The 27,004-nt window shown below is 34.3% G+C and overlaps 3 protein-coding genes across 3 annotated transcripts; 1 reads left to right on the top strand and 2 right to left on the bottom strand.

Moving 5' to 3' along the window:
* Window positions 1-9,360: 9,360 nt before the first annotated feature.
* On the top strand, window positions 9,361-17,480 carry LOC114300037 (protein REDUCED WALL ACETYLATION 2). Its single transcript, XM_082877310.1, has 16 exons — window positions 9,361-9,660; window positions 10,362-10,453; window positions 12,092-12,229; window positions 12,319-12,375; window positions 12,491-12,563; window positions 13,100-13,258; window positions 14,601-14,750; window positions 14,849-15,104; window positions 15,195-15,316; window positions 15,548-15,634; window positions 15,713-15,801; window positions 15,893-15,955; window positions 16,120-16,176; window positions 16,558-16,654; window positions 16,732-16,890; window positions 17,149-17,480. Exons 1-16 carry the CDS (start codon window positions 9,628-9,630, stop codon window positions 17,152-17,154), a joined length of 1,638 nt encoding a protein of 545 aa, XP_082733436.1. The 5' UTR covers window positions 9,361-9,627; the 3' UTR covers window positions 17,155-17,480.
* A 459-nt stretch (window positions 17,481-17,939) lies between these two features.
* LOC114300038 (uncharacterized) lies at window positions 17,940-23,262 on the bottom strand. The gene is made up of 5 exons (XM_028244893.2): window positions 22,934-23,262; window positions 22,372-22,519; window positions 20,905-21,100; window positions 18,854-18,873; window positions 17,940-18,324 (listed from the first exon to the last, which is right to left on the bottom strand). Exons 2-5 carry the CDS (start codon window positions 22,485-22,487, stop codon window positions 18,294-18,296), a joined length of 363 nt encoding a protein of 120 aa, XP_028100694.1. The 5' UTR covers window positions 22,488-22,519; window positions 22,934-23,262; the 3' UTR covers window positions 17,940-18,293.
* Window positions 23,263-25,027: 1,765 nt separating this feature from the next.
* LOC114300035 (desiccation-related protein PCC13-62) lies at window positions 25,028-27,004 on the bottom strand. The gene is made up of 3 exons (XM_028244891.2): window positions 26,646-27,004; window positions 25,809-26,034; window positions 25,028-25,476 (listed from the first exon to the last, which is right to left on the bottom strand). The coding sequence occupies exons 1-3, from the start codon at window positions 26,993-26,995 to the stop codon at window positions 25,099-25,101; spliced, it is 954 nt and encodes a 317-aa protein (XP_028100692.2). The 5' UTR covers window positions 26,996-27,004; the 3' UTR covers window positions 25,028-25,098.

Raw genomic sequence — 27,004 nt, 5'->3', positions numbered from 1 at the left:
TTAACAATTTTATGATGTGAACATTCATATTTTAAAATTCTCAATGGTAGGAATGTAAAATTGACCCGTGGGCAGCCCGAAACCCTCCCGTGAGTCGGGGCGGACCCGGCCCATTGACAATGTGAATATTCACATTGACATGTTAACATTCACATTAATAGGAATGTAAAATTGGCCCGTGTCCCGTGGCGGCGAAACCTGCCCGTGGCCCATGGATGGCCTGGGCAGGCTCGGTCCGGCCCGTTGACAATATGAATATTCACATTGACATGTTAACATTCACATTGATAAAAGTATAAAATTGGCCCACAGCCCATGGGCGACCAAAAGCCCGCCTGCCGCCCGGGGCGGCCCCGACCCGGCCCGTTGACAATGTGAATATTCACATTGACATGCTAATATTCACATTGACAGGAGTGTAAAATTAGCCCGCGCCTCGTGGCTGCCCGAAACCCGCCCACGGCCCATGGGCGACCCGGGACGGGCCCAGCCCGGCCTGTTGACAATGTGAATATTCACATTGACATGTTAACATTCACATTAATAAGAGTATAAAATTGGCCAGCGGCCTAGGGCGGGCCCAACCCGGCCCGTTGACAATGTGAATATTCACATTGACATGTTAACATTCACATTGATAAGAGTATAAAATTGGTCAGCGGCCCATGGCGGGCTCGACCCGGCTCGTTGACAACGTGAATATTTACATTGATAAGAGTATAAAATTGGCCAGCGGCCCAAGGCGGGCCCGATCCAGCCCGTTGACAACGTGAACATTCACATTAACATGTTAACATTCACATTGATAAGAGTATAAAATTGGCCAGCTGCCCAAGGCGGGCCCGACCCGGCCCGTTGACAATGTGAATATTCACATTGACATGTTAACATTCACATTGATAGGAATGTAAAATTAACCCGCGCCTTGTGGCTGCCCGAAACCCGCCCACGGTCCATGGACGGCCTGGGGCGGGCTCGGCTTGGCCTGTTGACAATGTGAATATTTACATTGACATGTTAACATTTACATTGATAAGAGTATAAAATTGGCCCACGGCCTATGGGCGGCCAAAAGCCCCCTACCGCCCGGGGCATGCCCGGCCCGGCCCGGCTCGTTGACAATGTGAATATTCACATTGACATGTTAACATTCACATTGATAAGAGTGTAAAATTAGCCCGCGCCTCGTGGCTGCCCGAAACCAGCCCATGGCCCATGGTGCTGCCCGGGCCGGGCCGGGCCCGGCCTGTTGACAATGTGAATATTCACATTGACATGTTAACATTCACACTGATAAGAGTATAAAATTAGCCAGCGGCACAGGGAGGGCCCGACCCCGTCCGTTGACAATGTGAATATTCACATTGACATGTTAACATTCACATTGATAAGAGGGTAAAATTGGCCTGCAGCCCGAAGCGGGCTTAGCCCGATCCGTGACAATGTGAATATTCACATTGACATGTTAACATTAACATTGATAGGAGTGTAAAATTTGTCCGCTGCCCGAAGCTTGCCCGCGGCCCGGGGTAGGCCCAGCCCGGCCTGTTGACAACGTGAATATTTACATTGACATGTTAAAATGCACATTGATAGGAATGTAGAATTGGCCCGCGGCCCGTGGGCTGCCCGAAGCCCGCCCACGACCCGGGGCAGGCTTTTTTCGGTCCGGGCCCGAGCATGTCCGAGACCCTAGGTTAGGGCCTAGGCGCAATGTATTTTTTTGTAGAAAATAATAAAATTTTGGTAGAAAAAATTAAAAATAATTAAAACAAAATGGCCAGGCCCATCCAAGCCCGACCTAAGCTCGAGGCTAGTCCCAGGCCCACCGCCCGACCCGAGGCTCGATCCATTGGCCCATTCAAAGCCCGAATACCCTTGTGTCAGGGCTAGGGTCTGGGCCTAATTTTTTGGCCCATGGACCGGTCCGGAAAAGGCTCATTTGGGCCCGGGCTCGAGCCTAGTCCGAGACCCTAGGCTAGGGCCTGGGCCACTACTTTGAAGCCCAGTCCGGCCCATCGGCCCCGTTAAGGCCCATTCAAGGCTCGGTCCGAGGCCCGGTCCGCACCGAGGCCTAGTGTCTTTTTTTGTGAAAAATAATAAAATTTTAGTAGAAAAAATTAAAAAGAATTAAAAAAAAATGGCCAAGCTCGCTCCACGCCGCCTACGGGCCTTGGGCTGGTTTCGGGCAGCCACGAGGCACGGACTAATTTTACACTCCTTTCAATGTGAATGTTAATATGTCAATGTGAAGATTCACATTGTCAATGGGCCAGGCCGGGCCGGGCCCGCCCTGGGCCGCTGGCCAATTTTATACTCTTATCAATGTGAATGTTAACATGTCAATGTGAATATTCACATTGTCAACAGGTCGGGCCGGGCCCGCCCCGGGCCGCTCACGGGCCGTGGGCTGGTTTCGGGCAACCATGAGGCGTGGGCTAATTTTACACTCATATCAATGTGAATGTTAACATATCAATGTGAATATTCACATTGTCAACGGGCCGGGCCGGGCCCGCCCCGGGCCGCGGGTGGACTTTTGGTCGCCCATGAGCCGCAGGCCAATTTTATACTCTTATCAATGTGAATGTTAACATGTCAATGTGAATATTTAAATTGTTAACAGGCCGGGCCGGGCCCGCCCCGGGCCGCCCATGGGCCGCGGGCCAATTTTACACTCCTATTAATGTGAATGTTAACATGTCAATGTGAATATTTACATTGTCAATGGGCCGGACTCGCCCCGGCCGGACTCAAATTTTTCCGGGCACCCACGACGATCGACGTGGGTCGGGCTCCTACACATTGACGATATGAACATTCACATTGACGGTATGAACATTCACATTAGGGGTATTTTGGTCATTATGTCAGCTATTGGACTTATTGAAACATAAGAAAATAATGTGAATTAAATAGAACATAAGTAGATGAAAAGGGTATTTTGGTCTTCTTATCTCAAATAGGACCTAATGGAATAGTAAAAAAGAATATGGGTTGGATTGAATAAAACTCTTAGAAAGTGGATTTATCAAAAAGGCTCCCTAAAAAAATATATGTTAACAATAAATACAGTCATCTATTCTGTTATAATCATCCAAAAATATCAACAAAAATAATCACCTATTACATAATCATCATCCAAACACATATTAAAAATAAATTTGAGAAAAAAATAAAAATAATTGAAAATGTAAAATATTTATTATTTTTATATAATTTTATCTTTGGTAAGTAAAAATAATTTTAAAAAATTTAAAAATATTTTTTTGACATTTATTTTTATCAAATTAGTTTATATTTTATTAAATTGAAGATTTTACTATTGAAATAGAGTAACAATGTTTTCAATTATTTTTATTTGAAACAAGATTTAAAATTTAAAATCAAATCTATTATAATTGAAAGGTTAGAGACCAAGGTAATACGAGTTTTAAATTACCAAGATCGTTAGTGTAATTTGCACTTTATTTAAATTTTGGACACTTTTAATTTTTTTTTATAATTAAATATTTTAAATAATTTCAAAATTTTAGCCGTAAGAATCGAAAAGATGGAATTTTACATGACAATTACTAAAATTTTGCAACAAAAGTTTAAAAGCCTCACAATAAAAATTTGATTTATTAGTCCTCGTGGGGCCTTGTCGGCCCGGATGTCGGTGGTGATGATGTAAACATTAACGTTAGTCAAAAATTGTGAATAATATTATATGATTAATTAATATATTAATTAGTATATTAATTGATAATGTAATATAATTTAAGAGATTTTTGAAATTTGTAATGTAATTAATAAGTGGAGTTAATAATAATATCATAACTAATATTGATATACTAATTAATATATATAATTGTTCAAAAATAAAATAAAATAAAATAAATTAAAACATATAGTACCACCGAAAAATTGTTGTCCACATCTTCCTCTAATATTAATAGCATTCAATGCTTCTTGTGTATTTTTGGACAAATTATACTTTATTTCCTCACTTATTATTATTTTTTTTATTTTATACTCTCAAATTAAAAATTGATATAATATATATTTTTTTATATTTTGAAAGTTTTTAATTAAACCCTTTTATTTTCATTTTGTTAGGAAAATGTATACATGTTATATTTATGATAAAAATATCCTTTATGTTTGGTTGAGGAATTTAGAGAGGGATTTAGAAGGAGAAAGAAAAAGAGAAAGAGAAAATGTGTGTGAAACTAGGTGAAATGTAAGTATATTTTATTCGTATATCACCTATCTTTTTCATTTCACTTTTCAAATTCTTCCTCAAATTTTTTAACCAAATACAGCACATTGGATGCACCTTTTTTGTTTGTACTATTAACATAATTTAGACATAAGGATTATAATACTTTCAAAAGATGAAGGAGAACATTGTATTAATTTTTAATTTGAGAGAATAAAATAAAAACGGTGATAGTTCTTGCTTTTTTTTTTAGGAATGGTATTGTTGTCATTCCAGTGACTATTATTTTCACGACTTTGAAATCACCATTATAAGAAATTCTATTTCTACACACCTGATTAGCTCATGGCACTCACTTAATAAAATATTAATTTAATGACAATTATATCTTAAATAAAAATCACCATAATAGACATACAGTAATACCCATAATATTATATAAAAAAATTCTCTGTACACATGTTTTAGGAACAAAAAAAATTTAATATACACCTTTTGAATTAAAAAAATTAAATGTAATTTTTTTATTGTTGTCACTTTATAGTCAGCTGTGATGTTTTTAAATGACTGTTAAATTTGGCTTGGTCAATTTTCTTCTGCTGTAAGTATATGAGATTGGCATAAACAGCTTTCTTATTTGTCAGTTGTTACTACTAACTTCAGTGGACTTTAATAACAGGCCTCATCTGAATGAATGTTCGGGGAGTGATTTGGATGGAGACATTTACTTTGTCTCTTGGGACTCTGATCTGATTCCTTCTCAACAAATCAAACTAATGGATTATATCCCTGCACAAAGTATGTTGTTGGATCATGACGTTACAATTGAGGTAGTACTTTCCACATCTATCTATACTATTATAAAGTGAACACCTCTTATGATGTCCTGAAACTTTACTCTCCTCATGCCATGTGGCAGTGTTTTTTATTTTTTTAAAAAAAAGTTAAACAAAGAGATGGGAAGGTTTGAACCCATGACCATGGGTAGATACTATTATAAAGTGAACACATCTTATGGTGTCCTGAAGCTTTACTCTCCTCATGCCATGTGGCAGTGTTTTTTATTTTTTAAAAAAAAAGTTAAACAAAGAGATGGGAAGGTTTGAACCCATGACCATGGATTTAAATATGAGGACTCATACCACTTAACCCATGACCATGGATTTAAATATGATGACTCATACCACTTAAGCTAAGTACACATTATAATATTATTTTTATTTTTATTTTCTTTTATTCTTATTTATTTAAATTGCACGCGCATTACGTTTGTGCGGCCGCTAGTATTTATATATTGCAGTAGTTTTCTTGACGTTAAAATATGCTGTTGGAATTTTTCAGACTTTAGTTTTCAAGGCTTCACCTGGGTGTGGAAGTTTTCGGACTTCAGTCTTCTAAGTTATCAAAAACGTATGTGGAAAGGAAGGGAGGGGTAAGTGGTGGGTGTACAATAATATTTGAGTGGGGATATAATTATAATTTTTAGTATGTGAATTGAAAAAATTAATCAATAAATAAATTAATAGGTGTGTATATTGAGAAAAGATATGTTTTGAGTTATTTAAGTGTATGAAAATAAAATTTCTTGTATGCTTGGCAAGGCAAATCGAAAATTTTAAAAAAATTTAAAGTTTAGAAAAACCCAAAAAGTAATGGATTTTTTTTTGGCTTATTTTGACATTTTCAAAATTTTGCACATGATTTAAAATATATATATATATATAAAAAATGTAACTTTTCTGAGTGTCCCCCAAACACCCTTGCGCTAACGTTTTGGACTAATGTGAATTCACCTTCTTCCTCATGAAATTCCATCTACATAAAAATGTACATAAAAAAAATTGTACTAAGGTCTCATTTGCCATATAAGTGTTTTAGTGTAAAAGTTAAAAAATTATTAAAAAATAAAAAAAATCGATAACTTGTACCAAAAAATTAAATATTCATTTTTTTCTTTACTTTTTGCACATCTTTTTAAAAAATAATTAAAAAGTCATTTCAGATATACTATTTTTTTTAATCTCATATTTTAATTAAAAGTCAAAAAGTTACTAAAAAAGTCTGTTCTCAAACGAGACCTAAGTTTTTTTAATTTATAATTTGCTTATGTTACAATAAAGAATTTTTAAATCGAAATCTAGTACTTAATTGATTTAAGCAGCGTTCGAGCTAGACTCAGCACAATATTCAATCCAATCTCAAACGCAAAAAGTAAATTTAAAACTTCAATTTTAGATTTAGATTTGAAAATCAGTGGGTCTTCTTTCGGCTGATGGCTCGCTATCACGGTTTTGCTTTCACTGAGTTTAGTGGCCAATGGACACATTTATTAGCCAATAAGGTGCAACCACCACCAAAATGACTTACAGATGGCTTCTCTTTTAATTTTTATACCCAAAACAATTATTACCTAACCCCCAACTCCTAAAAAAAAATAAATTAAAATATGGTCTTAAAAACATTTTTAACGGACTTTTTAACAATTAATTAGAGTAAGATATTAGTACAGAAAATTAACGTTTTATTTTTCTTCAATGCATGTGATTTCCTTATCTTATAGTCAAGTAACATTTTTGTTATTGTCATTGTTAACTGTAGTGACACAATTAGCCATGAGAGAAAAAGAAATAATATGCGCCGAGTATAATAGTTGTACAAAAATGAAAATAAATCATAATTACTTGAATTTGACTTGTGTTTCACTTTTTCGAAGGTTGTTTAATTGTAAAACTTGCATTGAAACTTGTCAATTTCTTCAACTTAGCTCAAATCTGATCTAATAAATCTATCATATTCCTCAGAAATTGTGATCGGTTGTTTGAGATTGATTCAAAAAATAAACAATAAGTTCAAATTAGCTTAATATTTAAGAAAAAATAGTCTAAAGTTCCTCTCCCATTTTTAGTAATAAAAAAGATTCACAATATTATTTTTTGATGTCTAAGGTCTCTCACAGAGAAATTTGATATATTTCACTCTCACTCTCTCTCTCTCTCTCTCTCTCTCTCGTCTATCTCAACTACCAGTTCAAAATCCTAGATCTTTCTCTTTCTCATTCCCTAGATCTATCTCTCTTTGAAGTATAATCAGTAAGCTCTGCTGTGAAATGACCACCCTATTAAGTCCATCTACAGTGAATCGAAGGGGCTATAGTCTGATATCAATGGTGATCAAGCACTCTTCTAGAAGTGAGAGAGCCTGCGACATCTTCTCTCACCTTCTCAAAGAATGAATCATCTATATCAACGGTCCTATCTCTGACAACACTACTTATGTCATCGTCACTCAACTTCTCTACCTTAAGTCTGAGAACCCTTCAAAATCCATCAACATGTACCTCAACTCCTCGACGACGCCGTCACTGTAGGTTTATCCTTTCAATTCCTCCAAATCTTAATCTACTCTCATTTCATTTCATTACAATTACATATTTTGATTTTGAGTTCTATATACAAAGGCGCTGTTTGGGAAGCCCAAAATGAGGCTATTATAGCCTATTTTGAGAAATTAGCCCAAAAGCAACAATGTTGGAACCTTTTTCAAAAAAAATATATATATATATATTTTGCACAGCCGGCAGTGTAGGCACAGCCTACACTGTCAGCTACAACACTTGTTACATCAATAAATAAATTACCATTTTACCCCTTGATATCAATTTTAAAAAATATATTTTTAGGGATAAATTTGTCATTTTAAATTTAAACATCATTTCAACACACTTTCCAATACAACAACTCAACTAAAAATTCATCCCATCTTCCCAAACACAAAACTAAAATAGCCAAAAAGTCAAATAGCCTACTAAAGTAGCACTTCCCAAACAAGGCCAAAGTTCACTGTAACTCTTGGGTTGTGTGAGTTTTGGTGTGTGAATTTTCTCTAGATTTTGGCCACTGTGTGAATTTTCTCTAGATTTTGGCCACTGTGTGAATTTTCTCTGGATTTGGCCATTGTGTGAATTTTCTTTGAATTTTACCACTATGTGAATTTTCTTTGGATTTTTCTACTGTGTGAATTTTCTCTGGTTGTTTACTATGAATTTTTTTTTGAAAAACTCAAGGATGTATTGGTTTCTTTTTGATATTTGGTTGCTTCAGTTTCTCTATTAATTTGTTTACTCGCTCAGACATTGGAAGGAAAAAAAAAAGAAGAAGAAAAATGTGATTTTGAGTGAATTTTCTCTGGTTTAATAATGATTGGGTATATATTGATCTTGAGGTTTCTTTTTGATCAATTTTCTCTAGTTTGATCAAAAATACAAATTTTCTCTACACAATTTTCTTTGAATAAAGTCACACAAATTTTCTCTAATACAATTTTCTCTAGATAGAGCCACACAAAGCCACACAATTTTCTCTGTATAGAGCCACACAAATTTGACCAGAGAAATTCTCTGTGAATCAGAATTTCTCTGTGAAATCCAGAGGAAATTCGACAAGAGAAATTCTAGTCCAGAGAAAATTCGTCTAGAGCAATTCTCTGTGAACCAGAATTTCTCTGTAAAGTCTAGAGAAAATTCGTGTAGAGAAATTATCTGGATCGATGTTAAGGAACCTTAGACATTATGAAAATATTGAGTGTCCTTTATACTATAAAATCTTAATACTAGGGATCTTAAAAAAAAATTTCCTAATTTTTAAGCGTTGTTTGAGGTTTATTTATTTAGCCTTCGTTTGGGAAGTAGGTTGGCTTTTTGACTTTTTTGGCTATTTTAGCCTGGGCTAAAAAGCTTGGTTTGGGAAGAGTTTTTTGACTTTTTGACTTTTTTGACTTTTTTTGTGAGAGAAGAGTGTAATGATTATGAGTTGGATGTGATGTTTTGTTTGTTGTGGCTAAAATAGCCTATTTTGTCTTTTATGGCTATTTTAGCCCCAATCTTGCTTGCCAAACGGACCCTAGTATACTTTCTAATTTTTTACGAAAAAATGTAAAGAAAAATAAAAAATTGATGTGATTCAAAAAAATACACTAATTTAAAATTTAAAATTAAGTTTTAAATAATTTACAATTATGCTCGACTCCACATGTTTATAATTATAATTAATTTCTTAAAGAAACACATTTCACCTAGGCTAGGGAAAAATTTAAATAAAAATAAAATATAAAATGTGTATACGAGAAATAAATTTGATTTTCATAATTATTTTTAAAATATGTATTAATGAAGCGTATAACTGCAAATAAGCTGTGACATTTTCACAGTAACTGTAATCTGCTCTCGCTCTCTCTCTCTCGATCATTATTTCGCCCGAAAATTCCCTCATTCTCGCAACAAATCTAGGGTTCATTCCCTTCGAATTTCAGATATCCACCTTCGTTTCTAGCAGATCTGGTTTTTCAACCAGCAATTCACATTCCATTACATACACATATATACGTACTCATCGATATAGTGATTTTTTTCTCTGTAAATCTCAAAAATGGTGATCCACGAACCTCTAACCCCTGGTCAAGTGAGTGATTTCGGTTTTAATGTTCGTTTTTTTCAATCGTTTTGAGCTTCTACGCAATCAGATCTTCCCCTGAGGATGTCGGTAGCAGCAAACCACGTAGATTTGAGAAGTTCTATTCATAGAATTGTTGATATTGTTTATTTGTTGTTTCACTTTTAGTCGTAATTCGAGCTTGTATACATAAAAAAAATGGTTAATAATTCAAGCTCCAAAGCTAGTTTTTAGAACATTAGATCACATGCTTAGAATACAAGTTTATTTGTAACATTAATTTAATTAGTGATTACCAATAGAATTGTTAATGACTTTGCATTACAGTTATATCTATACTATTATCTTCTTCTATCTATCTATACTATACTATATGTGAAGGCTTGAGATGGTGTTAACACAATGTAAATTGTATAGTGAAGTGGATGGGGCTTGAACATGAACTTTGGTCTGGGAAACAATATCGGCACACAACATATATACTTTCAAATCAAAATTTAAATTTGTGTTTTACAAATTTTGACAGCACACCCATCCACTAGTAACTAAGAATGTGAAGGGTCTCATATGTATTATTAGTCATTGCAATATCGTTCATTGTTTCGTTTTGAACTTGATGTCTGTTTTGTGCTCTCTTCTTTACGAACTTTGTTAGTGTATATTCCTTTCCTTGGTTGACATAACATATTTTGTGTATCTCCCAATTTCAGGTGTCGTTTTTGCTTGGAATCATCCCAATATTTCTGGCTTGGATATATTCGGAAATTTTGGAGTACAAGAAAAATTCAGTCTTGTTCAAATCGTTAGTTAGACAGTTCTTCACCTTCAAATACCATCTAATGTTTCTTTTATGCAGTATATATTCTGTTACATGTTGTGAGTTTGAATTATTCTTTCAGCAATATATGTCTAGGGTTAAAATCTTTCATCTCCATGCAGCCTCTGTTTAAATTTTATTGTTAATTATTTGAATTTTTTGATAATATAAACTTCATACATTATTATTTTTTATCATTTTAGAATTTTCTTTCTGAGTTCAGGGTCTTATTCACCCTCCATAATTTACTTCTCATTCTCTGAAAGTTTTCTAAGATATTTTGTTTGAGTAGTTCTATACAAACAAACTTTCCTTACAAACTGATGTGTCACCTAGAATATTAGTAAGTTGGGCCTCATTTCACATTCCAAAGTTGTATCACTCCATGCCACATCAGTTTGTAAGAAAAGTTTGTAAATTTTTTTTGTTCGTATAGCATTTTCCATTTTGTTTACTTAGTTTTGGCATGAAATTTCTAACAAGTTTCCAATAAGCTTTGTTTGACAATTGTTGGGTCTCATTTATGCAAACAAAAGACAGTTACTGATCCTACATTCTATTTGTGAAATTAGAATAGTTTGATTGAGAAAACATGGATAATTAAGTTATCCTTTCCTGAAAACATGGTTGTTAAAATCGTGATCCGGATCGTAGGATCGTACGATCCTACTTTGCCAAAACGATCCAGATCGTTGTTATAACAGGATTGCAAGTAGGATCGTGTAGGATCGCATTGGATCGTATGGGATCGTGTAGGATCGTATGGTAGGATCGCAAGTAGGATCGTAGATTTTATGATTTTTCACCTTATTTTTAATATTTATCATTTTTATTTTTATTTTTATCTTTTTTTTAATAGAAAGTAGGATCTTACGATCCTCGATCCGATCCTACGATCTGATCTACCAGACGCTCTCACCGATCCTACTTAGGATCCCGATTTTAACAACCTTGCCTGAAAAGAGAAAGCTTTTATCTGTAATCACGTCCAAAAAAATAAAAAATAAAAAAAAATGGAAGAAGAAGAAGAAAAAGAAGGACAGACAGCAAGACTTCTTTGTTTGGCGATTTGGTTCACCTTGAACTCAAATAATTCTTGTGATCATAATTGCTGTAACAGAATTCATGAAGTGTTCTACTTCATGACATGGACAATGTGATAGAATTTGTTATTTATTTATTTATTTAACAGGCCCTATTTGGTATTGTTTTCATCATTTAAAAAATTCAATAAATAGATTTAAAGTGTTTCATAAAAAATAGGTGCTTACCATTTTTTTTTCCCAAACGTTTGGACGATCAATTTATTATTATTATTATAGCAAAGTTATTTTTGCGTTGTTAGTCATTTGTATAATTGTTCAAATCAAATTGTTGGAAATTGTTAAATTCACAGTTCTTTGTTATGGATTCACAGCCCCGTCTCTGACACAACCCTCTCTCTCATATAACATGCTCCACCATGTGAGAGGGGTGCTATGGATCCGATCTGCCAAAGAAGAGTGAATTTATCAATATCCCAATTTATTGTATCTTGGTGTTCAGATAGTTGCTTGAAAATACTTAGTTATTTTTTTCCTTTTCCTTCCACCTTTCCTCTCTCATTTAGTGTTTTACTGGCAGGCATTCTGATATCAGCTTGGTTGAGTTGGCAAATGAAACAGTTAAAGAAGATGACAGAGCTGTTTTATTGGAGGGGGGAGGTCTCCAGTCAGCTTCTCCTAAAGCTCGGAGTTCACCTGTCACATCTCACGTTGTTAGGTTAGAAAAAATAGCTGTTTCCTTCTTTGATTATTATGAGCAATATGAACGGGTTAATTTAACATTCTTTATGTTCTTTAACTTTTCAGATTTCTTCTGATGGATGAGACTTTCTTGCTAGAAAATCGATTGACACTCAGAGCCATGTAAGTCTCTCATCGTCACAATTTAAAACCATAAGGTTTGGAGCTTTGTAAGTTTGAAGGACATGGTTAGAAAGCTGACTCTCATTTTTCTTCTTATTGTTCTCTGTCCCTACAGATCTGAATTTGGTGTCCTTTTGATCTACTTTTACTTATGTGACCGTACAAATCTCTTTGGTGAATCAAAAAAGGTTTTGCCAATGCCCTCATCTTATAATTTATACTTTTCATTCCATGAGTTCGTTATTGTCTTCGGTGAAGTATGTGCTAGACCAACTTTAAATCTTAAAAAGAAAAGTTCAATGTGAAAAATATAGAAAGAGGAAAGGGTGGATATCACATTCTTTAACAACTTTGAAATGTTATTTAAATATATATATATATATATATCCCAGAATTTTACAAGGAAATGAAAGGATTAGCTAGGTCATAACCTGATCCACTTATATGGGCATAACCTAATGAACCAACACTAATAGAAAGGAGAGATAAAAAAGGCAAAATCACTAGTCGACGGACTAGCTGCTATCAGACGCTTCGGTCTCTCTTCTGCTTCCTTGGATGTGTAACCAAACAATTAGGGAGGACTTCACCTCTCCACATAAAATTCACAATGGCCAAGATATACAGTTATTGTTTTTTGTATCTATTTCAGTTATAATTTGGTCCATCTGCATCAAAGTTGTGTCCAATGAGCTTGTCTTTTAACCATCATTTGTTTTTGCAGAGTTACAATCGGGATCTTTTCTTATTTCTCTACTTCCTTCTCATCATAGTTTCAGCAATTACTTCTTTCAAGATTCATCATGATAAGTCACCAATCTCAGGAAAATCCATACTGTATCTAAACAGGCATCAAACTGAAGAGTGGAAAGGTTGGATGCAGGTTAGTCAGTTTTTAAGATGGCATGTCTATTTCTTAGAATTGTCTAATTTTTAGAATTGTCTAATTTATTGTTACTTGTTTTCAGTGTAAAAGAAACAATTTATTTCCTTTGTGTTTTTTTTTTAGTGTCTCTTGTGATTTGTTTGGAAGTTTAAGCTGTAATCAATATAATTCCCTCCCGCTCCTTTCAGTGTTTCTCTACCTGGAAACACTTCCTGTCTTGTCTGCATCTTGTAGTCAATCCATAGAAAATATATTGGTAGTTGATAAAGAGAAGTAACTTTGAGATGGGAGATTGCAGTTGGAAATGGTTTGAGAGAGAGAGAGAGAGAGAGAGACAGAGTCAACAAGTTGCTGAAAGTTTATTTATTGCCCTGCTCTATAATTGGAACTAGGAGCAGTTTGTGAAGGGCCCGGGAATGTTTCCTTCAAGTTTAATTGAGGTGGGATGCTGATCAAATCTTTTGGTTATAGGACCTCCAAACTACACTCTGTCTTAAGTCATTAATCCTGTGAATAAATTAAAGCTCTTTTCAGCCATAAGAATTTTGTTTTCACTTCCTAATCAGATGAAACATCTAGAATAACTTCTCCATGCTTAAATTCAACATTAACTTACCATTCCTTGATGTCCATTTTGTTGTCAATAAGAATCTTCTGGCACCCAAGTTCGTTGGCCGGGTTGAATTGGCTCTGTTTTCTTATTGGACAAATGTAAAATTGACTTGGACTTGCATCTCTTGGAACTTTTCAAAGAGAAAAACACATTTTGCATCTACTCATTTTGTTAATCATCCAAAATTTTAAGTTTTTTCTTTCATCAATGATTCCTAAATTCCAAACTCTAACTACGTTAAGATGCGAGGTTAATTACTCAAACTCACAATGAATTGCCTCTATAACTTGATGTGGAAATTAATTATGATGAGTGAGAGAAGTTTCAGGCAATTTTTTCTAACTTCTTGGAAGCAGTATGCTTTGAAATTTTAATTTTGTTTTTTCGCTCTATCTAGGACGTCTTTGTTTTAACATGAGCTGCCATGTATCCGGTAATGAGTCCTAACACGAAGCCAATTTCTTTCTGGCCTTTACCTTGAGCCTTTTATTGCCACTACAGGACAAACTTGTAAAGATTCATGCATTGTGGGAACATATGTTGAGAAGCACAATGCCGTTAATTAGTGTTTGTTTAGCTTTATTTTTTAGCTCTGATTTCCAGGGCTTGTTATTTGTGACATCATACATTGCATGCTTTAAAAAAAGTTGGTCATTCTTTGTATAGATATTATTTGCATTGCATGTGTCATTGTTGGTGCCTTAACGTTTTCTCTTTTATGTACAGGTACTATTTTTAATGTATCATTACTTTGCCGCAACAGAAATTTATAATGCAATACGGCTTTTTATCGCTGCATATGTGTGGATGACTGGATTTGGGAATTTCTCATACTATTATGTCCGCAAAGATTTTAGCTTTGCAAGGTTTGCCCAGGTACTTCTCATATAAGTTCAAACATTCATTAAACATTTTTTATCCGAGTTATCTCCATAATTATCTACTTCTGACAGTAATTATTTTTTGCTGGGCAGATGATGTGGCGACTTAACTTTTTAGTGTTCTTTTGCTGCGTTGTCCTTAACAACAGTTACATGTTGTACTACATATGTCCCATGCACACTCTTTTCACTCTGATGGTTTATGGGGCGCTTGGTATTTTTAACAAATATAATGATATTGGGAAAGTCATTGCTGCAAAAATCATTAGTTGCTTTTTAGTTGTTATTCTGATGTGGGAAGTACCTGGAGTGTTCGATCTGGTTTGGAGCCCATTTACTTTCCTTCTTGGTTAGTAACAGCCGTAGTTTTATTTTCCACTCTCTTCACCTTGAGTGTTACTAATGTGGCACAATGATGTAACATACAAATGCATTGCAGGATACACTGACCCAGCTCCTTCAAAATCAAATCTTCCTCTCTTGCATGAGTGGCATTTCCGCTCAGGCCTTGATCGCTACATATGGATAATAGGAATGATATATGCTTATTATCATCCAACAGTAAGTTTTCATACAGACCTGAGCCATTTTTCAATTATTCAAAGTAGAAGTAAATATGTGCTTTGATCCTTAAACACTCCAGAGGTGAGGCTGAATTGTAAATATCTTGATGGTTTTTATTTGTCTCTCTCTCTCTCTCTCTCTCCCCCCCCCCCTTCCCTCCCTCCCTCCCTCCCTCCCTCTCCCTCCAATTTCATGTCAGTGACTAAACTGTGGCATTTATTCTTGTAGGTTGAGAGGTGGATGGAGAAACTGGAGGAAACAGAAGTCAAACGTAGGATTTCGATAAAAGTGGCCGTTGCGATTGTTTCCTTAACGGTATTATATCTTTCTTGTAACACAATCCTTGTCTATTATTATTTGTTTGAAGCAAACATTTCCTTGTAATTTTTTTAGGTGGGATATATATGGCTCGAGTATGTATACAAGCTTCCTAAGGTGACGTACAATAAATATCATCCTTATACCTCATGGATTCCTATCACGTACGCTTTTCTTTCCCTTAAGCTCGGCATTTTAAATATTTGAAAGTTTCTGTTAGTCGTTTACACAATTATTACATCTCTTGTTGATCAGTGTGTACATATGCTTGCGAAACTTGACCCAGAACTTCCGAAGCTACAGTTTAACCCTTTTTGCGTAAGTGTTATTGGACTTTACTTATTTACTCTTTTTTTTCACATGTTCTGTTTATAAAAGTCAACCTTATGCTTTAGACACCATTGTCTGTCAATTGGAATATATATACATATATATAATTATTTGATGATTTGTTTGTGGTTTTGTTTTCTTTGATTCACCAGATGGCTGGGAAAGATCACACTGGAGACCTACATATCTCAAATCCACATATGGTTAAGGTATGCAGAACTTTGAATCACTACTTTCCTTTTATTTACTTAAATGGCTCGATATGATATTGCTTTATTGATATACAGATAATGGATAAATTTATAAAACAAGAAAGTTTTGAGGATTTCTTATCAATTTCAAAATTTTGAGTTGGATCTTTATATGTTAATAAAATGATGTAAGGATTGAATAATTTTTTCGAAGCTTTTCTTGCCGCTCCTTGGAAATAGTGAAATCATAATTTCCAGGTTTGTGCATAAATATTTATACCTGTGTGTCCCAATCATCAAGGTGCCTATTATGCATTGTGCAAATATAGGTTATATCTAGATGTGTATATTTATGCTCTCTCTCTCTCTCTGATTTTTACTTGTGCTGTACGTATGCAGATCAGGTGTGCCAGATGGGCAGCCTAAATTTCTACTCTCTCTGATACCAAACTACCCCATGTTGAACTTCATGCTCACCACTTCCATCTATGTTGCAGTAAGTAAAAAAGATATATCATCTTCGGAAAACTCTCGGAGATGTAGAAGTGAATAATGTTGTTTCCTTGTCTGCAGGTTTCGTACAGGCTCTTTGAACTGACCAATAGGTTGAAAACGGCATTTGTGCCAAGTAAAGACGACAAGCGCCTGACGTACAACATCATTGCAGCTGTGATTATCTCAAGCCTTTTGTACACACTGTCTTTTATATTCCTAAGAATCCCTCAGATGCTGGTAAGAGTTTTTCCAAAGCTGATTTCAGTCTTGGCATGCTTTAATAGTCATCAATGTTGGTTGTGTTTTGCTTTCTTCATTTTCATTTTTAGTGGGTTGTTTTTTTTATTTATTGTTTCTTCAAAACAGATCATTTGGAAACAGTTCTCTATACTTTTTGAAAAATGAAAATGGGAAACAAAAACACAACCATAACAGACCCTTATTATGTCATAGTGTTGCTAATTGCATTTCTTTTTTCTTTCAAAAACTCCACAGGTGTGATACTCCAGAATTTACGGACTAGAATGAACAAGTTTCCGCTAATCAGCATTGAGCATATTTGCTCCACTGCAAGTCTTCACTTTCCATCACAGTAACAAAATTTGCAGAGATGATGGATTGTGTTTTATAGTATTTGTTTGAGGAACTACTGCTGTATAGCAAAAAAGGTGGTTGATGAATTCATTCCCAAATTGTGGGATTGTATTTACATGTATGCATTCTCGTTAGCAGATTTTCACCAACATTGTGATTACAAATTATTGTTTTCTCGTGAATTTCCACCATTGAAGTGATTACTGGTGCAATTTTATTACCTGTCATCAAAAGCATGTTGCATTAACTTGTATCTTCTTTCTTTTTGGGTACATCCAAGAACATCTCATATTTTATTCATAGGCTCTATTTGGATTATGAATTTGAGAAGAATTTTGCATAAGAGAAACAAAAAGATAAGAAAAGTCAATTTATATTTCAGTGGCTTTTTTCTTCCTTGATAAATTTCTTCTCGACTTCTTAATCCAACCACAATTTTAATCCAAACACAATTTTAACCAAGAGAATAAATGGGTTGCTGAGATGCAAAGCTTGAATCCGGATCAAAGATTGGCATTTGAATTTTCACATTTAGATACATTCAAGTACAAATTCCACACCTACTACTCAGAAAGCATGATTCCCAATGAGCACGTTCCTCGTGAGAGAGATGAGAGTAAAGAGAAATTTTAGGTGTGAATTTAGAAGCAGCCTTGCATTAAAAACTCATCATAGGGCTGAGGAAGCATGAATAAATACCAAAATTTCACTGTTAGGATATCATTGACACAAATATTTGTGTCCATATGCCAATGTAACACAAAATAGTTGACAAGCAGGGAGTTGGATTTCCCAAGTTAACAAAAATCTAAACTTCTAACAATTTCTATCAAGCCAAACAATTACTTTTAATTAAACTCGAGTACACAAAAGGCGTACACTCAAATGGTTTAACAAGAGTACAAGATGTCAAAAGCTGAAACTGTGTCTTCCCATCTCCTCCTCACAATGCCACAGGATAGCAAGTTATTGAAGTCTATGATAGCAGCTAGCAGTGACAGCATGATCTTCTCCTCCATTCCATGTAGGTTGTAGCAGATATGCCCTCAGAATATATGCACAATGTCATAAGCAAATCTTTGTTATGTCAAGGAAAGAAGCAGAACAATACGATTTCAAACCAAATCGTTTTGACAGTGTGTTATGTGGTAAATAGGGAGAAATTTACAATGTGCATCTTTTCAATTAGTGTACATTTTAAAAAAATTATGATTATTTGTGATGTGTGTTATGACATTTTGTAGTAAAGTTGTAAATAGCGAATTTATGATGTGCACCTTAAAATTAAGAATGATAATGTTATGACATTTTTGTGATTTTTGTTATGACATTTTTCAGTGAAAAAAAGTTATGACTTTTGTAATAAAATAGTTATAACATTTTGAGTTTAAATTATGAAATTTTGTGAAAAAATAATGACAGACATACCATATGCACCTTTTTACGGGTGCACATTGTAACATCTCCCGGTAAATAGACTTTTATGATTTAGGTAAAACCCACATAATTTTGATGGCTTTTGACAGCATCATCCTTGCCTTTCATTTATTTTCTAAGTTTCCTATTTGAAGTCTATGAAAAGTATGAATTATAAAAAGAAGGATACGTCCAGAACAGCACGAAAGACTGCAAAAAAAAAAAGAAAAAGAAAAAGAAAAACCAAGACGGTGTTAGCCAATTAACATTTTGCAGGAAATAAAACATAGTAATCAATAAAGCTGCTAAAGTACACATGCATCACCATAAATTATGTCCCAAAAATTATTCCACTTGGGTCCTTAAGCTAGGCCAATTTTATGAGATATTGCAATCTTCTAACCCAAAACAAGTATGATACATGACTATAGTAGGAAGAACCACAAGTGAAACAAGTGAATTTTAAATCATTTCAGCTCACATTTAAGAATTGGCATTAAGGCCTTACCATCTATGTACGAATTGACTAAACACATTGAAAATAAAGGTTCCATCATGCACATTATTGATGATGATGTTGTTATTTAATCGATCTAATAAAACTAGGGTACATGATAAAGAGAAATTTGGATAGAAGCTCTAAAATCAAAATTATTTAAGATAAGTAGGAGTAAAGATACGTATTTGAATGAAGCACTTGAATCTAAAGGATTTAGATAAGCAGAACTGAGACAGAGTACATAGTGTAAATTTAATACAATAACAATGGAAGCAGAGGAGAAGTGAAGATTGAGAACCAAGAACTACCTAAAGAGTAAACATTTCGTTATTTAAGATCGATTATCACAGCAGTTGGGGAGATTGGAGCGGATGTGGTCTATAGAATTAAGACGGAATGACTTAAGTGACAGAGTGTGTTTAGGATACTGTACGAGTACCTACAAGACTAAAAAGGAAATTATGTTATATGGGTCGGAATGTTGGGTAACTAAAAAACAACATGTACATAAGATAAGTGTTGCTGGGATGAACATATAAGAAACAACATGTAGATAAGATGAGCGTTGTTGGGATAAGGATGTTAAGGTGGATGTGTGGCAAGACTAGAAAATATAGAATTAAGAATGAGTATATTTGAGAATAGCTAGGAATAGTACCCATAGAAGATATGTTCAGAAAGAATAGATTGAGATGGTTTGGTCATATACAACGGAGACCAACAGTGGGAATAGTGAAGAGATGCGATGCAGTAACGGTAAATGGAATTGTTAAGGGAAGGAGTAGACCTAAATTGACATGGGTTAGTATAGTGAATAGAGATATGAACATTAATTTGACTAACGAAATGACCTTGGATAGAGTCGAGAGAAGAAGGATTCATGTAGTCAACCCCATTTGATGGGAATTGAGGCGAGGCTTGGTTTGGTTTGGTTAGGAGTAAAGAGGAATACATAGTATGTAATTTTAGTAGAACAAGAAATACATAAGAGGAAGTAGCAAAGACCGTAGGCCAGAGGTACAAAAAAAGTGAAAGAACAAGTCACTGAACACAAAAACAAGTCACAAACTGGACATAGAATGTATATGAACGGATAAAAAATTTCAAAAGTGGACCCAACTACAAACCTCATAAAATCTTTTCCATTCATGTGCATTATGTGTTCATTTACGTGTTTGATTTCTATAATGAAAGTGAAAATTTTAGCTATCTACAGACTACAGTCAATTAAACCTAAGGATAGATTGGTGATGATGTAATTCAAAGAATTAAAGAAGGATGAAATAAGCAGAGGAGTGTTTTTTGATGTATTATTTAATGGGCGTGCACCTATGAAACTTGGAGGAAACCATTCTACAAGAAGAGTATAAGACTAGCAACGTGGAGCAAAATGTTAGGCAACTAAGAACCAGCATGTTCATAAACTGTGCTAGGCTGAAATACAGTTAAGATGGATGGTAAAAATAAGCAAGGATAAAATTAAGAATTCGCAAGTTTGTGAGATGGTAGAATTGGCATTCATTGGAAACAAAATCAAAGCAAATCGATTGAGACGGTTTGGCCATGTGCAATGAAAAAAATAACTACATCAGCAAATACAATTGAATCTTGAACAAAAGACTTTCAATAGAGGAAGAATATATTAAGGTAATTTTATGCATGTATGAAATCCTGGGAAAAATAAACGAAAAATTTCAATAAGAAATAAACTTGAACTAATCAATAAATAGTAGAGAGTGTACCATAAGCCCGCCCAAAATGCCATCAAGTATAATCTGGTTCCAGGAATCAAAATATGAATGGATGGAAAACCCTGCCTTTGCTATGAGTCCTACTGAAGTAATTGCCATGACAAGAAAATAAAAGATAAATCCATTCAAGCCAGTAAATCCCAAAATTCCAGCAATGACTCCACCCATAATAGACATAAATGTTCGGCTGCACAAATAAAGAAACCTCAGGTTTAGCATCACAGCTCAAATATTTAATTTCACAAGTTAGTGAAGGAATAAGAAAATTGCAAAAAAAATAATGAAGTACAATTAAACATGTATGTTTGGTTCTCAATCAAAATTGAAGTCAATGACTTCTTAGATTTATGCAGAGGACGAGATCTCTCTCAAATCATAGCTTTTCGTAATGCCTTGTTCTACATTATTCACGCATGGGAAGGATGTAATGAAAGAAAAGAAAGATGGGTGGGGGGTGGGGTGAACTCATTGTCATACTTCATATTCCTAAAGTTTTAAATAAGATTTAAGGAAATGGAACTCTGCTTTCTTTGGGCTCAAGACATGGCTCCATGAGAAGTATAATCACAGATCAGACAGAGTTGGCTTACATTAGGGAAAGCAGGTGCACAGGTACAAGGCACATTGTAAGTGTGGTTAGCATCACCTAAAAGCTTCTACAAACATATCTGTAACTGGACCTTGTACAGCAAGAGCTGTGTCCATTGGCCTTCTATGTCAATAATCAACAGTTTATAGAGATGACATAATGCATTTTCGAACAAGTTCACTCTTATTTACCACATCTGCAAGCAGCTAATCTAACTTGCAAAACCTAGCATGATTAATGTTTGCAAAATCTAGTACCCATGATAGCCATATTAACCTTACTGCCCAAATCCAATGCATCTTCTCTAAAGATGACTGCCAAACCCATAATTCCATGTATTCCAGCCACCAACTTTTTTCCATCTTTCAAGGTAGAGTTATGACAGCAAAGGCAAATATCTTGTAAATGACGTAACAAATTTGACGCTAATATCATGTTGGGTAGTGTGGATCCTAATAAGTACTGGACACTAACCACCTGACTGTAGATCCACAACAAGACTAACGCTTTTCACATCACAATGAAACCACAACGACCGTTGTTGTAGTTCCATTATGGGTTGAACCACATAAATCATTGTATTCTTGTGTGTTTGATTATGGTGTATTGATTCCTAACATACCATACCATACCATACCTTTAACCTAGTAAGTTGATACCTTCACATCATCACATATGCAAACTACAGGGGGGAACCAACCAATTCACACGGGACAACCAAATGTTGTCAATGATAGTTGTAAATGTCAAAATCGATAATACAAAAATAAAATATTATCTATTTGCCCAGTGCCAGCCAAGTTGTCTCCATTTATTTTTCTTTGCTCATCATGAAGAATGGACAATAGCAGGGAGGTGTAGAAACAAACCTGTAATAGACAGCTTTCATGTTGTTCTGCATATTCTCAGCATTGAAGGTTGGGATATCATTCACAGCCTCACTTGATTTCTTCTCAGATGAAACTGAATCATCATGTCCTGCCATAGCTTCTTCTTTCTGTAATTCTATTCAAGAACCTAGCAATAACAAGATAATAAAAATAAATAATTTAAAAAATAAAACAAAAAACCCAATTCAACCCATCATCAAATTTTGAATTTCTCATTAAAAAAAAAAAACCCAATACAACCCATCATCAAAATTTTGAATTTCTCATACAACAGAAAGTCACTGTTCGAATTACACCTCTCAAACCTCAGTCAGTCTTATCAGTGTACCGCATAAAGTTGCAATTTTAGAAGAGAAAAGTAACAGATCTGAGAATTAGGAGCAGTTTCAAGAAACAAAAGTAATTGTTTCAAGTCATCAATTTTTCAGAAACAAACCAATCAATACAAATCAAGAAAAGCTAAGAAAGGTACGAAAAATAAACAACGAAATATATTGGTATATAGATATGTGTGTATATATGATTTACGTTATGATCTTACCAGTGGGATGAGATATAGAAGAATCGAAGCCCCTTTTCACAAAATCGATTCAGGACTGCACAGACACTGGAAGACCCTCCTGACTGCTTTGCTTATATCTCTATCTGGTTCGAAGTTAAAACGGGTACAGCCCGCTTCAGATTCAACATCGAATCAGACCAGTCAAAAGGGGTATAACCCGATTGATAAATTTAAGATTTGAGAATTATTCGGTACTAAAATAAAATATAATTTATTTATTTATTATTTATTATTTTTTTTGGTGATTTTTCCAACGTAACGTTAGGGAGATGAATATTTCTTTTACCATCATCATCAGAAAGTCTATGGCACTTATCATGAATTTCAGATTAACGATATATATTAAATGTTATTATTGTAGAGTCACACTTTAAATAAATATTCATCATTGATATAAAATTTTTAAGATGTTTTAAGGTGTTTTTTTTTTTTTTTTTTTCTCTCTCTCTCAAATTGTAGCATTGTTGTTTTATTATATTTTGTATCTTGTATGGAACATACACTTGAACTTGATAAAAAATATATATATATGGTCATTCTAACACATTTGTTCTTTTTAAACTTTTAAGGTGGAGATTTATTTTTATATTTTTTACTTTTTTATTTTTATTTTTTTACACTTAGATTGATGAGTGACGCTAACATTAATTGATAAATACGTCAACTCAGAGTATTTGACTATTAAATCTCCATTAATTTCTCCATTTATGTTATGGATTCGAATCGTGTTGACCTAATCTCACTCCTTGATTAATTCGAGGGTTAAAAAACTATAACATAATGTACCTATGGATATGCATTAATTAATATATTAATTAGTGTATCAAAATTAATTATAATATTATTATTAACCATACTCATTAATTACATTACAAATATAAAAAATCTCTTAAATTATATCACATCATCAATTGATACACTAATTAATACATATAGCATTATTCCACCAAAGATGTTGAAATGCCCTAGCAACAACATTAATATCATCACCATTGTAGCCGGCCATGGCAATGGCATTGTTTTTCTATTTTATTTTTATTTAGATAAATTATAAATGAAATTCTTGAGATTTGATTAAAATACGAATCGCCCCTTATGATTTTAAAAAATACATTCCACTCCTAAGGTTTCTAATTTCATAACAAATCGTCTATTTTATTAATAAATCATCAAGTCAATTAACAATTTTTAATAATGTTAAAAATATGTTTCAGTTAATAATTTAGGTAATTTTATTATTGTATAGGAGAATAATTATGAATTTTATTTTTTTAGTTAATTCTGTTAAATAAAATTCTAATAAGAGGGTATTTGTAATTTTTCAAACCACATGAATAATCTGTATTTTAAACAAATCTCAATGATATATTTTATTTTTACGAGGCAATGACGTTTTTATGAGTATATATATATATATATAATTATATTTGCATATCTAAGAGAAAAAATAAATCATGTATTACCGAACCAAATAAAGATCTCATATTCCCTTTTATGTTTTATTCTCTGCCCCTTCACATTTTATTAGTTTATGAAATTGTCCATACCAACAAAGATGATATTATAAATCTATCAGATTCAAGAGGACATAAAAGGTCCATAGAAATGGATAAATGATCTCGATTTGACTAAATCTTTATATACAAGGAAATAAATAATATTCACTTGGTTACTACATAAATCTCTTAATTGTAGTTCTAAGCTTGAGCAGTTGCTGCTATATGTGTACATATAACATTAAAATCATAATTAGGATTGACGGGAAAGCTTAAACAATAATTAGAATTTTATTATTATATGTACGCATATACATATATGATATGTGGTCATGTATGTTTGTTTGGTGAAAATGAATTGTCTGCTTGGCATATGAGCAAATTATGCTCTGAAATGGTCAATTTTAAAATTTTATGTAAAAAAAAAAAATCTCAATTTTAGAATAGAGAAATTTTTTAAAAGAAAGTGAAATTTCACACAATGATCTATCATTTTTACCATAATGGAAGAATCATACTCATTACATTCGACTGTGTTACATGATAATGAAGCTTATTGACACCGACGTCTGCTAGTTTTAAGAATTTTGAAAATAGAGGATTCAGTTCAATGCCTTTACTAGCTCCTACTCATTTGAAGCTTCATCATTATGCAGATGGTAGATGTGATTTGGCAATTCTACCATCAGCTCCCTTAGGGTAAAAGCCACCGGGGACATGCTCATCTCCGCTGCTATATATAATCCGTAATATCTCTTCTGGAGTTCTGTCATATCCAACAGAATTTTGATCCCCAGCGAGAACATTACCCTTAAGCTTTCCTTCGGCTCCTTGGAAAGTTGGAACGATAAGGCCTTCGTCTTTCACGCCTGCATTTCCCAACTTATTTCGTAGCTTTGAGATGCGGTTGGTGAATTTTGCCACCGTGATTCCATATGGCTGCACCTTCTCCCTTGCCCTCTCATAAAGAAGTCCTCGAATAACTGCATCTTGGCCCGACTCTACGGCCAAAAGCCCAGCCACTAGCTGATACATATACATAGCAAGCAGAAAAAAAAAAGTTAGTTTCATAGATTATTGGATGAGTTTTATTGATCACTACATGAGTTTTTTTGGATAGGATGGATTTTATATGTATTTATTTTATGCATCGGGATAAGAAGTGAAGAAATAGGTAAAATTCATACAATACTAATTCATTATTTTAAATATCATTGACACAGTTAACTCATAAGCTATATATATATAAAATTGTTTTTGAGTTGGTGATTTTAAAAAATTCACAACTGCATCATCCAATTCTCAATTGATTGTTATTCAGTACACTTTCTTATTGAGATTGTAGCATATATACATACCCTTTTGGAAATGGGGCTTTGGAGTTTTGGATTTGCACCAACATATCCAGTGAGTCCAACATAGGGAACAACATAGGATGCAAGAAGAAAGTTGAGTTCATTAGCATATGGATCAAAAGCTGGATTCAATGCCCTTCCAAATGCACTATTCATCACATTCCCAAAAGCTTCTGCACTCAGATTCAGCAGTGGCCTTGGAAATCCTTTTACTGTGTTCTGGATGGCCCTGCATTTATAAGATGATCAAGCCCAACGCATCTAGAAAGTGAAAGAAAACAACACTCGGTTTGTTTTATTTTTAAAAAAAAAAATCTACATTTTATAGCATTTGGTACAACAAAAACAAAAGTCAACAACAAATGTTTATGTGATCAATAAAAAACAAATTTATTTAGACATAAATAAATAAATAAATTCAACTTTTGAAAAAATCACACTATCATCATTTCTACTATCCTGCCACCACCATCACCTCCTCCACCCCACCATACCACTATCCTTCCAACATCACCACCTCCTCCACCACCCTTCCACCCCACCACCACCATCACCACCCACCACTTCCTCTGCCACTCTACCACCCCTACCACCGCTGCCACCACTACTCTACCACCACCACTGCCATCACTACTACCACCACTACTACCACTACGCTACCACCTTCACCACTACCATAACCATTAACACATTAATTTCAAAGTTCCTTATAGGAAAACATTTTCTATTAAAAAAAATTTCTTCATATTTTTCATAAAAAATATATATATTTTTTTTTTCAAACAAATGAATCGTAGAATAGTATTGAGAAAGGGGAAAAAATCATTTAAATGAAATTACCTCAAGTGACCGACTTCCTGGAAGGCGAATTGGAGGATAACGTCCTTCGTGAAAGGGTCAAGTCTGGCCTTGGTGGTGCCAACTGGTGGTGGACCGCCCATGGTGAGATTGGGAGCTATGCTATCCAACCCATAACCCAAAGATCCCCATAAGAAGAACTCTGCTTCCAAATATTCTAAATTTAGAGGGAACTCTAAGAGATCTATATCAGAGCCTGGGATGGCTGAGTTGTAGTTTTCTGAACAGTAAGAGGTGGGAAGAAAGGGTAGGAGGAGAAGGATGGATGAGATGACAACGGTGGTGATGGTGGTAGTGGTGGCCATGCTGGTTGTGGGAATGGACAATGCCATCTTCTTGTC

This window comes from Camellia sinensis, chromosome 7 (assembly GCF_055761805.1).
Source record: "Camellia sinensis isolate YWXY chromosome 7, ASM5576180v1, whole genome shotgun sequence".
In the NCBI taxonomy this organism is placed as follows: domain Eukaryota; kingdom Viridiplantae; phylum Streptophyta; class Magnoliopsida; order Ericales; family Theaceae; genus Camellia; species Camellia sinensis.
This window is presented reverse-complemented; position numbering and strand designations above follow the sequence as displayed.

Excerpts from the sequence above, each read along its gene's own strand:
- LOC114300037 (XM_082877310.1), top strand. The coding sequence starts at position 9,628 with ATGGTGATCCACGAACCTCTAACCCCTGGTCAA. Across the intron at positions 9,661-10,361 it reads AACCTCTAACCCCTGGTCAA|GTGTCGTTTTTGCTTGGAAT; the intron begins GTGAGTGATTTC and ends TCCCAATTTCAG. Across the intron at positions 16,655-16,731 it reads CCACTTCCATCTATGTTGCA|GTTTCGTACAGGCTCTTTGA; the intron begins GTAAGTAAAAAA and ends CCTTGTCTGCAG.
- LOC114300038 (XM_028244893.2), bottom strand. The coding sequence starts at position 22,487 with ATGGCAGGACATGATGATTCAGTTTCATCTGAGAAGAAATCAAGTGAG. Across the intron at positions 21,101-22,371 it reads ATGAAAGCTGTCTATTACAG|CCGAACATTTATGTCTATTA; the intron begins GTTTGTTTCTAC and ends TTATTTGTGCAG. Across the intron at positions 18,325-18,853 it reads TCTTTCGTGCTGTTCTGGAC|ATTTGCTTATGACATTGTGC; the intron begins GTATCCTTCTTT and ends GACATAACAAAG.
- LOC114300035 (XM_028244891.2), bottom strand. The coding sequence starts at position 26,995 with ATGGCATTGTCCATTCCCACAACCAGCATGGCCACCACTACCACCATC. Across the intron at positions 26,035-26,645 it reads CAGGAAGTCGGTCACTTGAG|GGCCATCCAGAACACAGTAA; the intron begins GTAATTTCATTT and ends TTATAAATGCAG. Across the intron at positions 25,477-25,808 it reads AAAGCCCCATTTCCAAAAGG|CTAGTGGCTGGGCTTTTGGC; the intron begins GTATGTATATAT and ends TATATGTATCAG.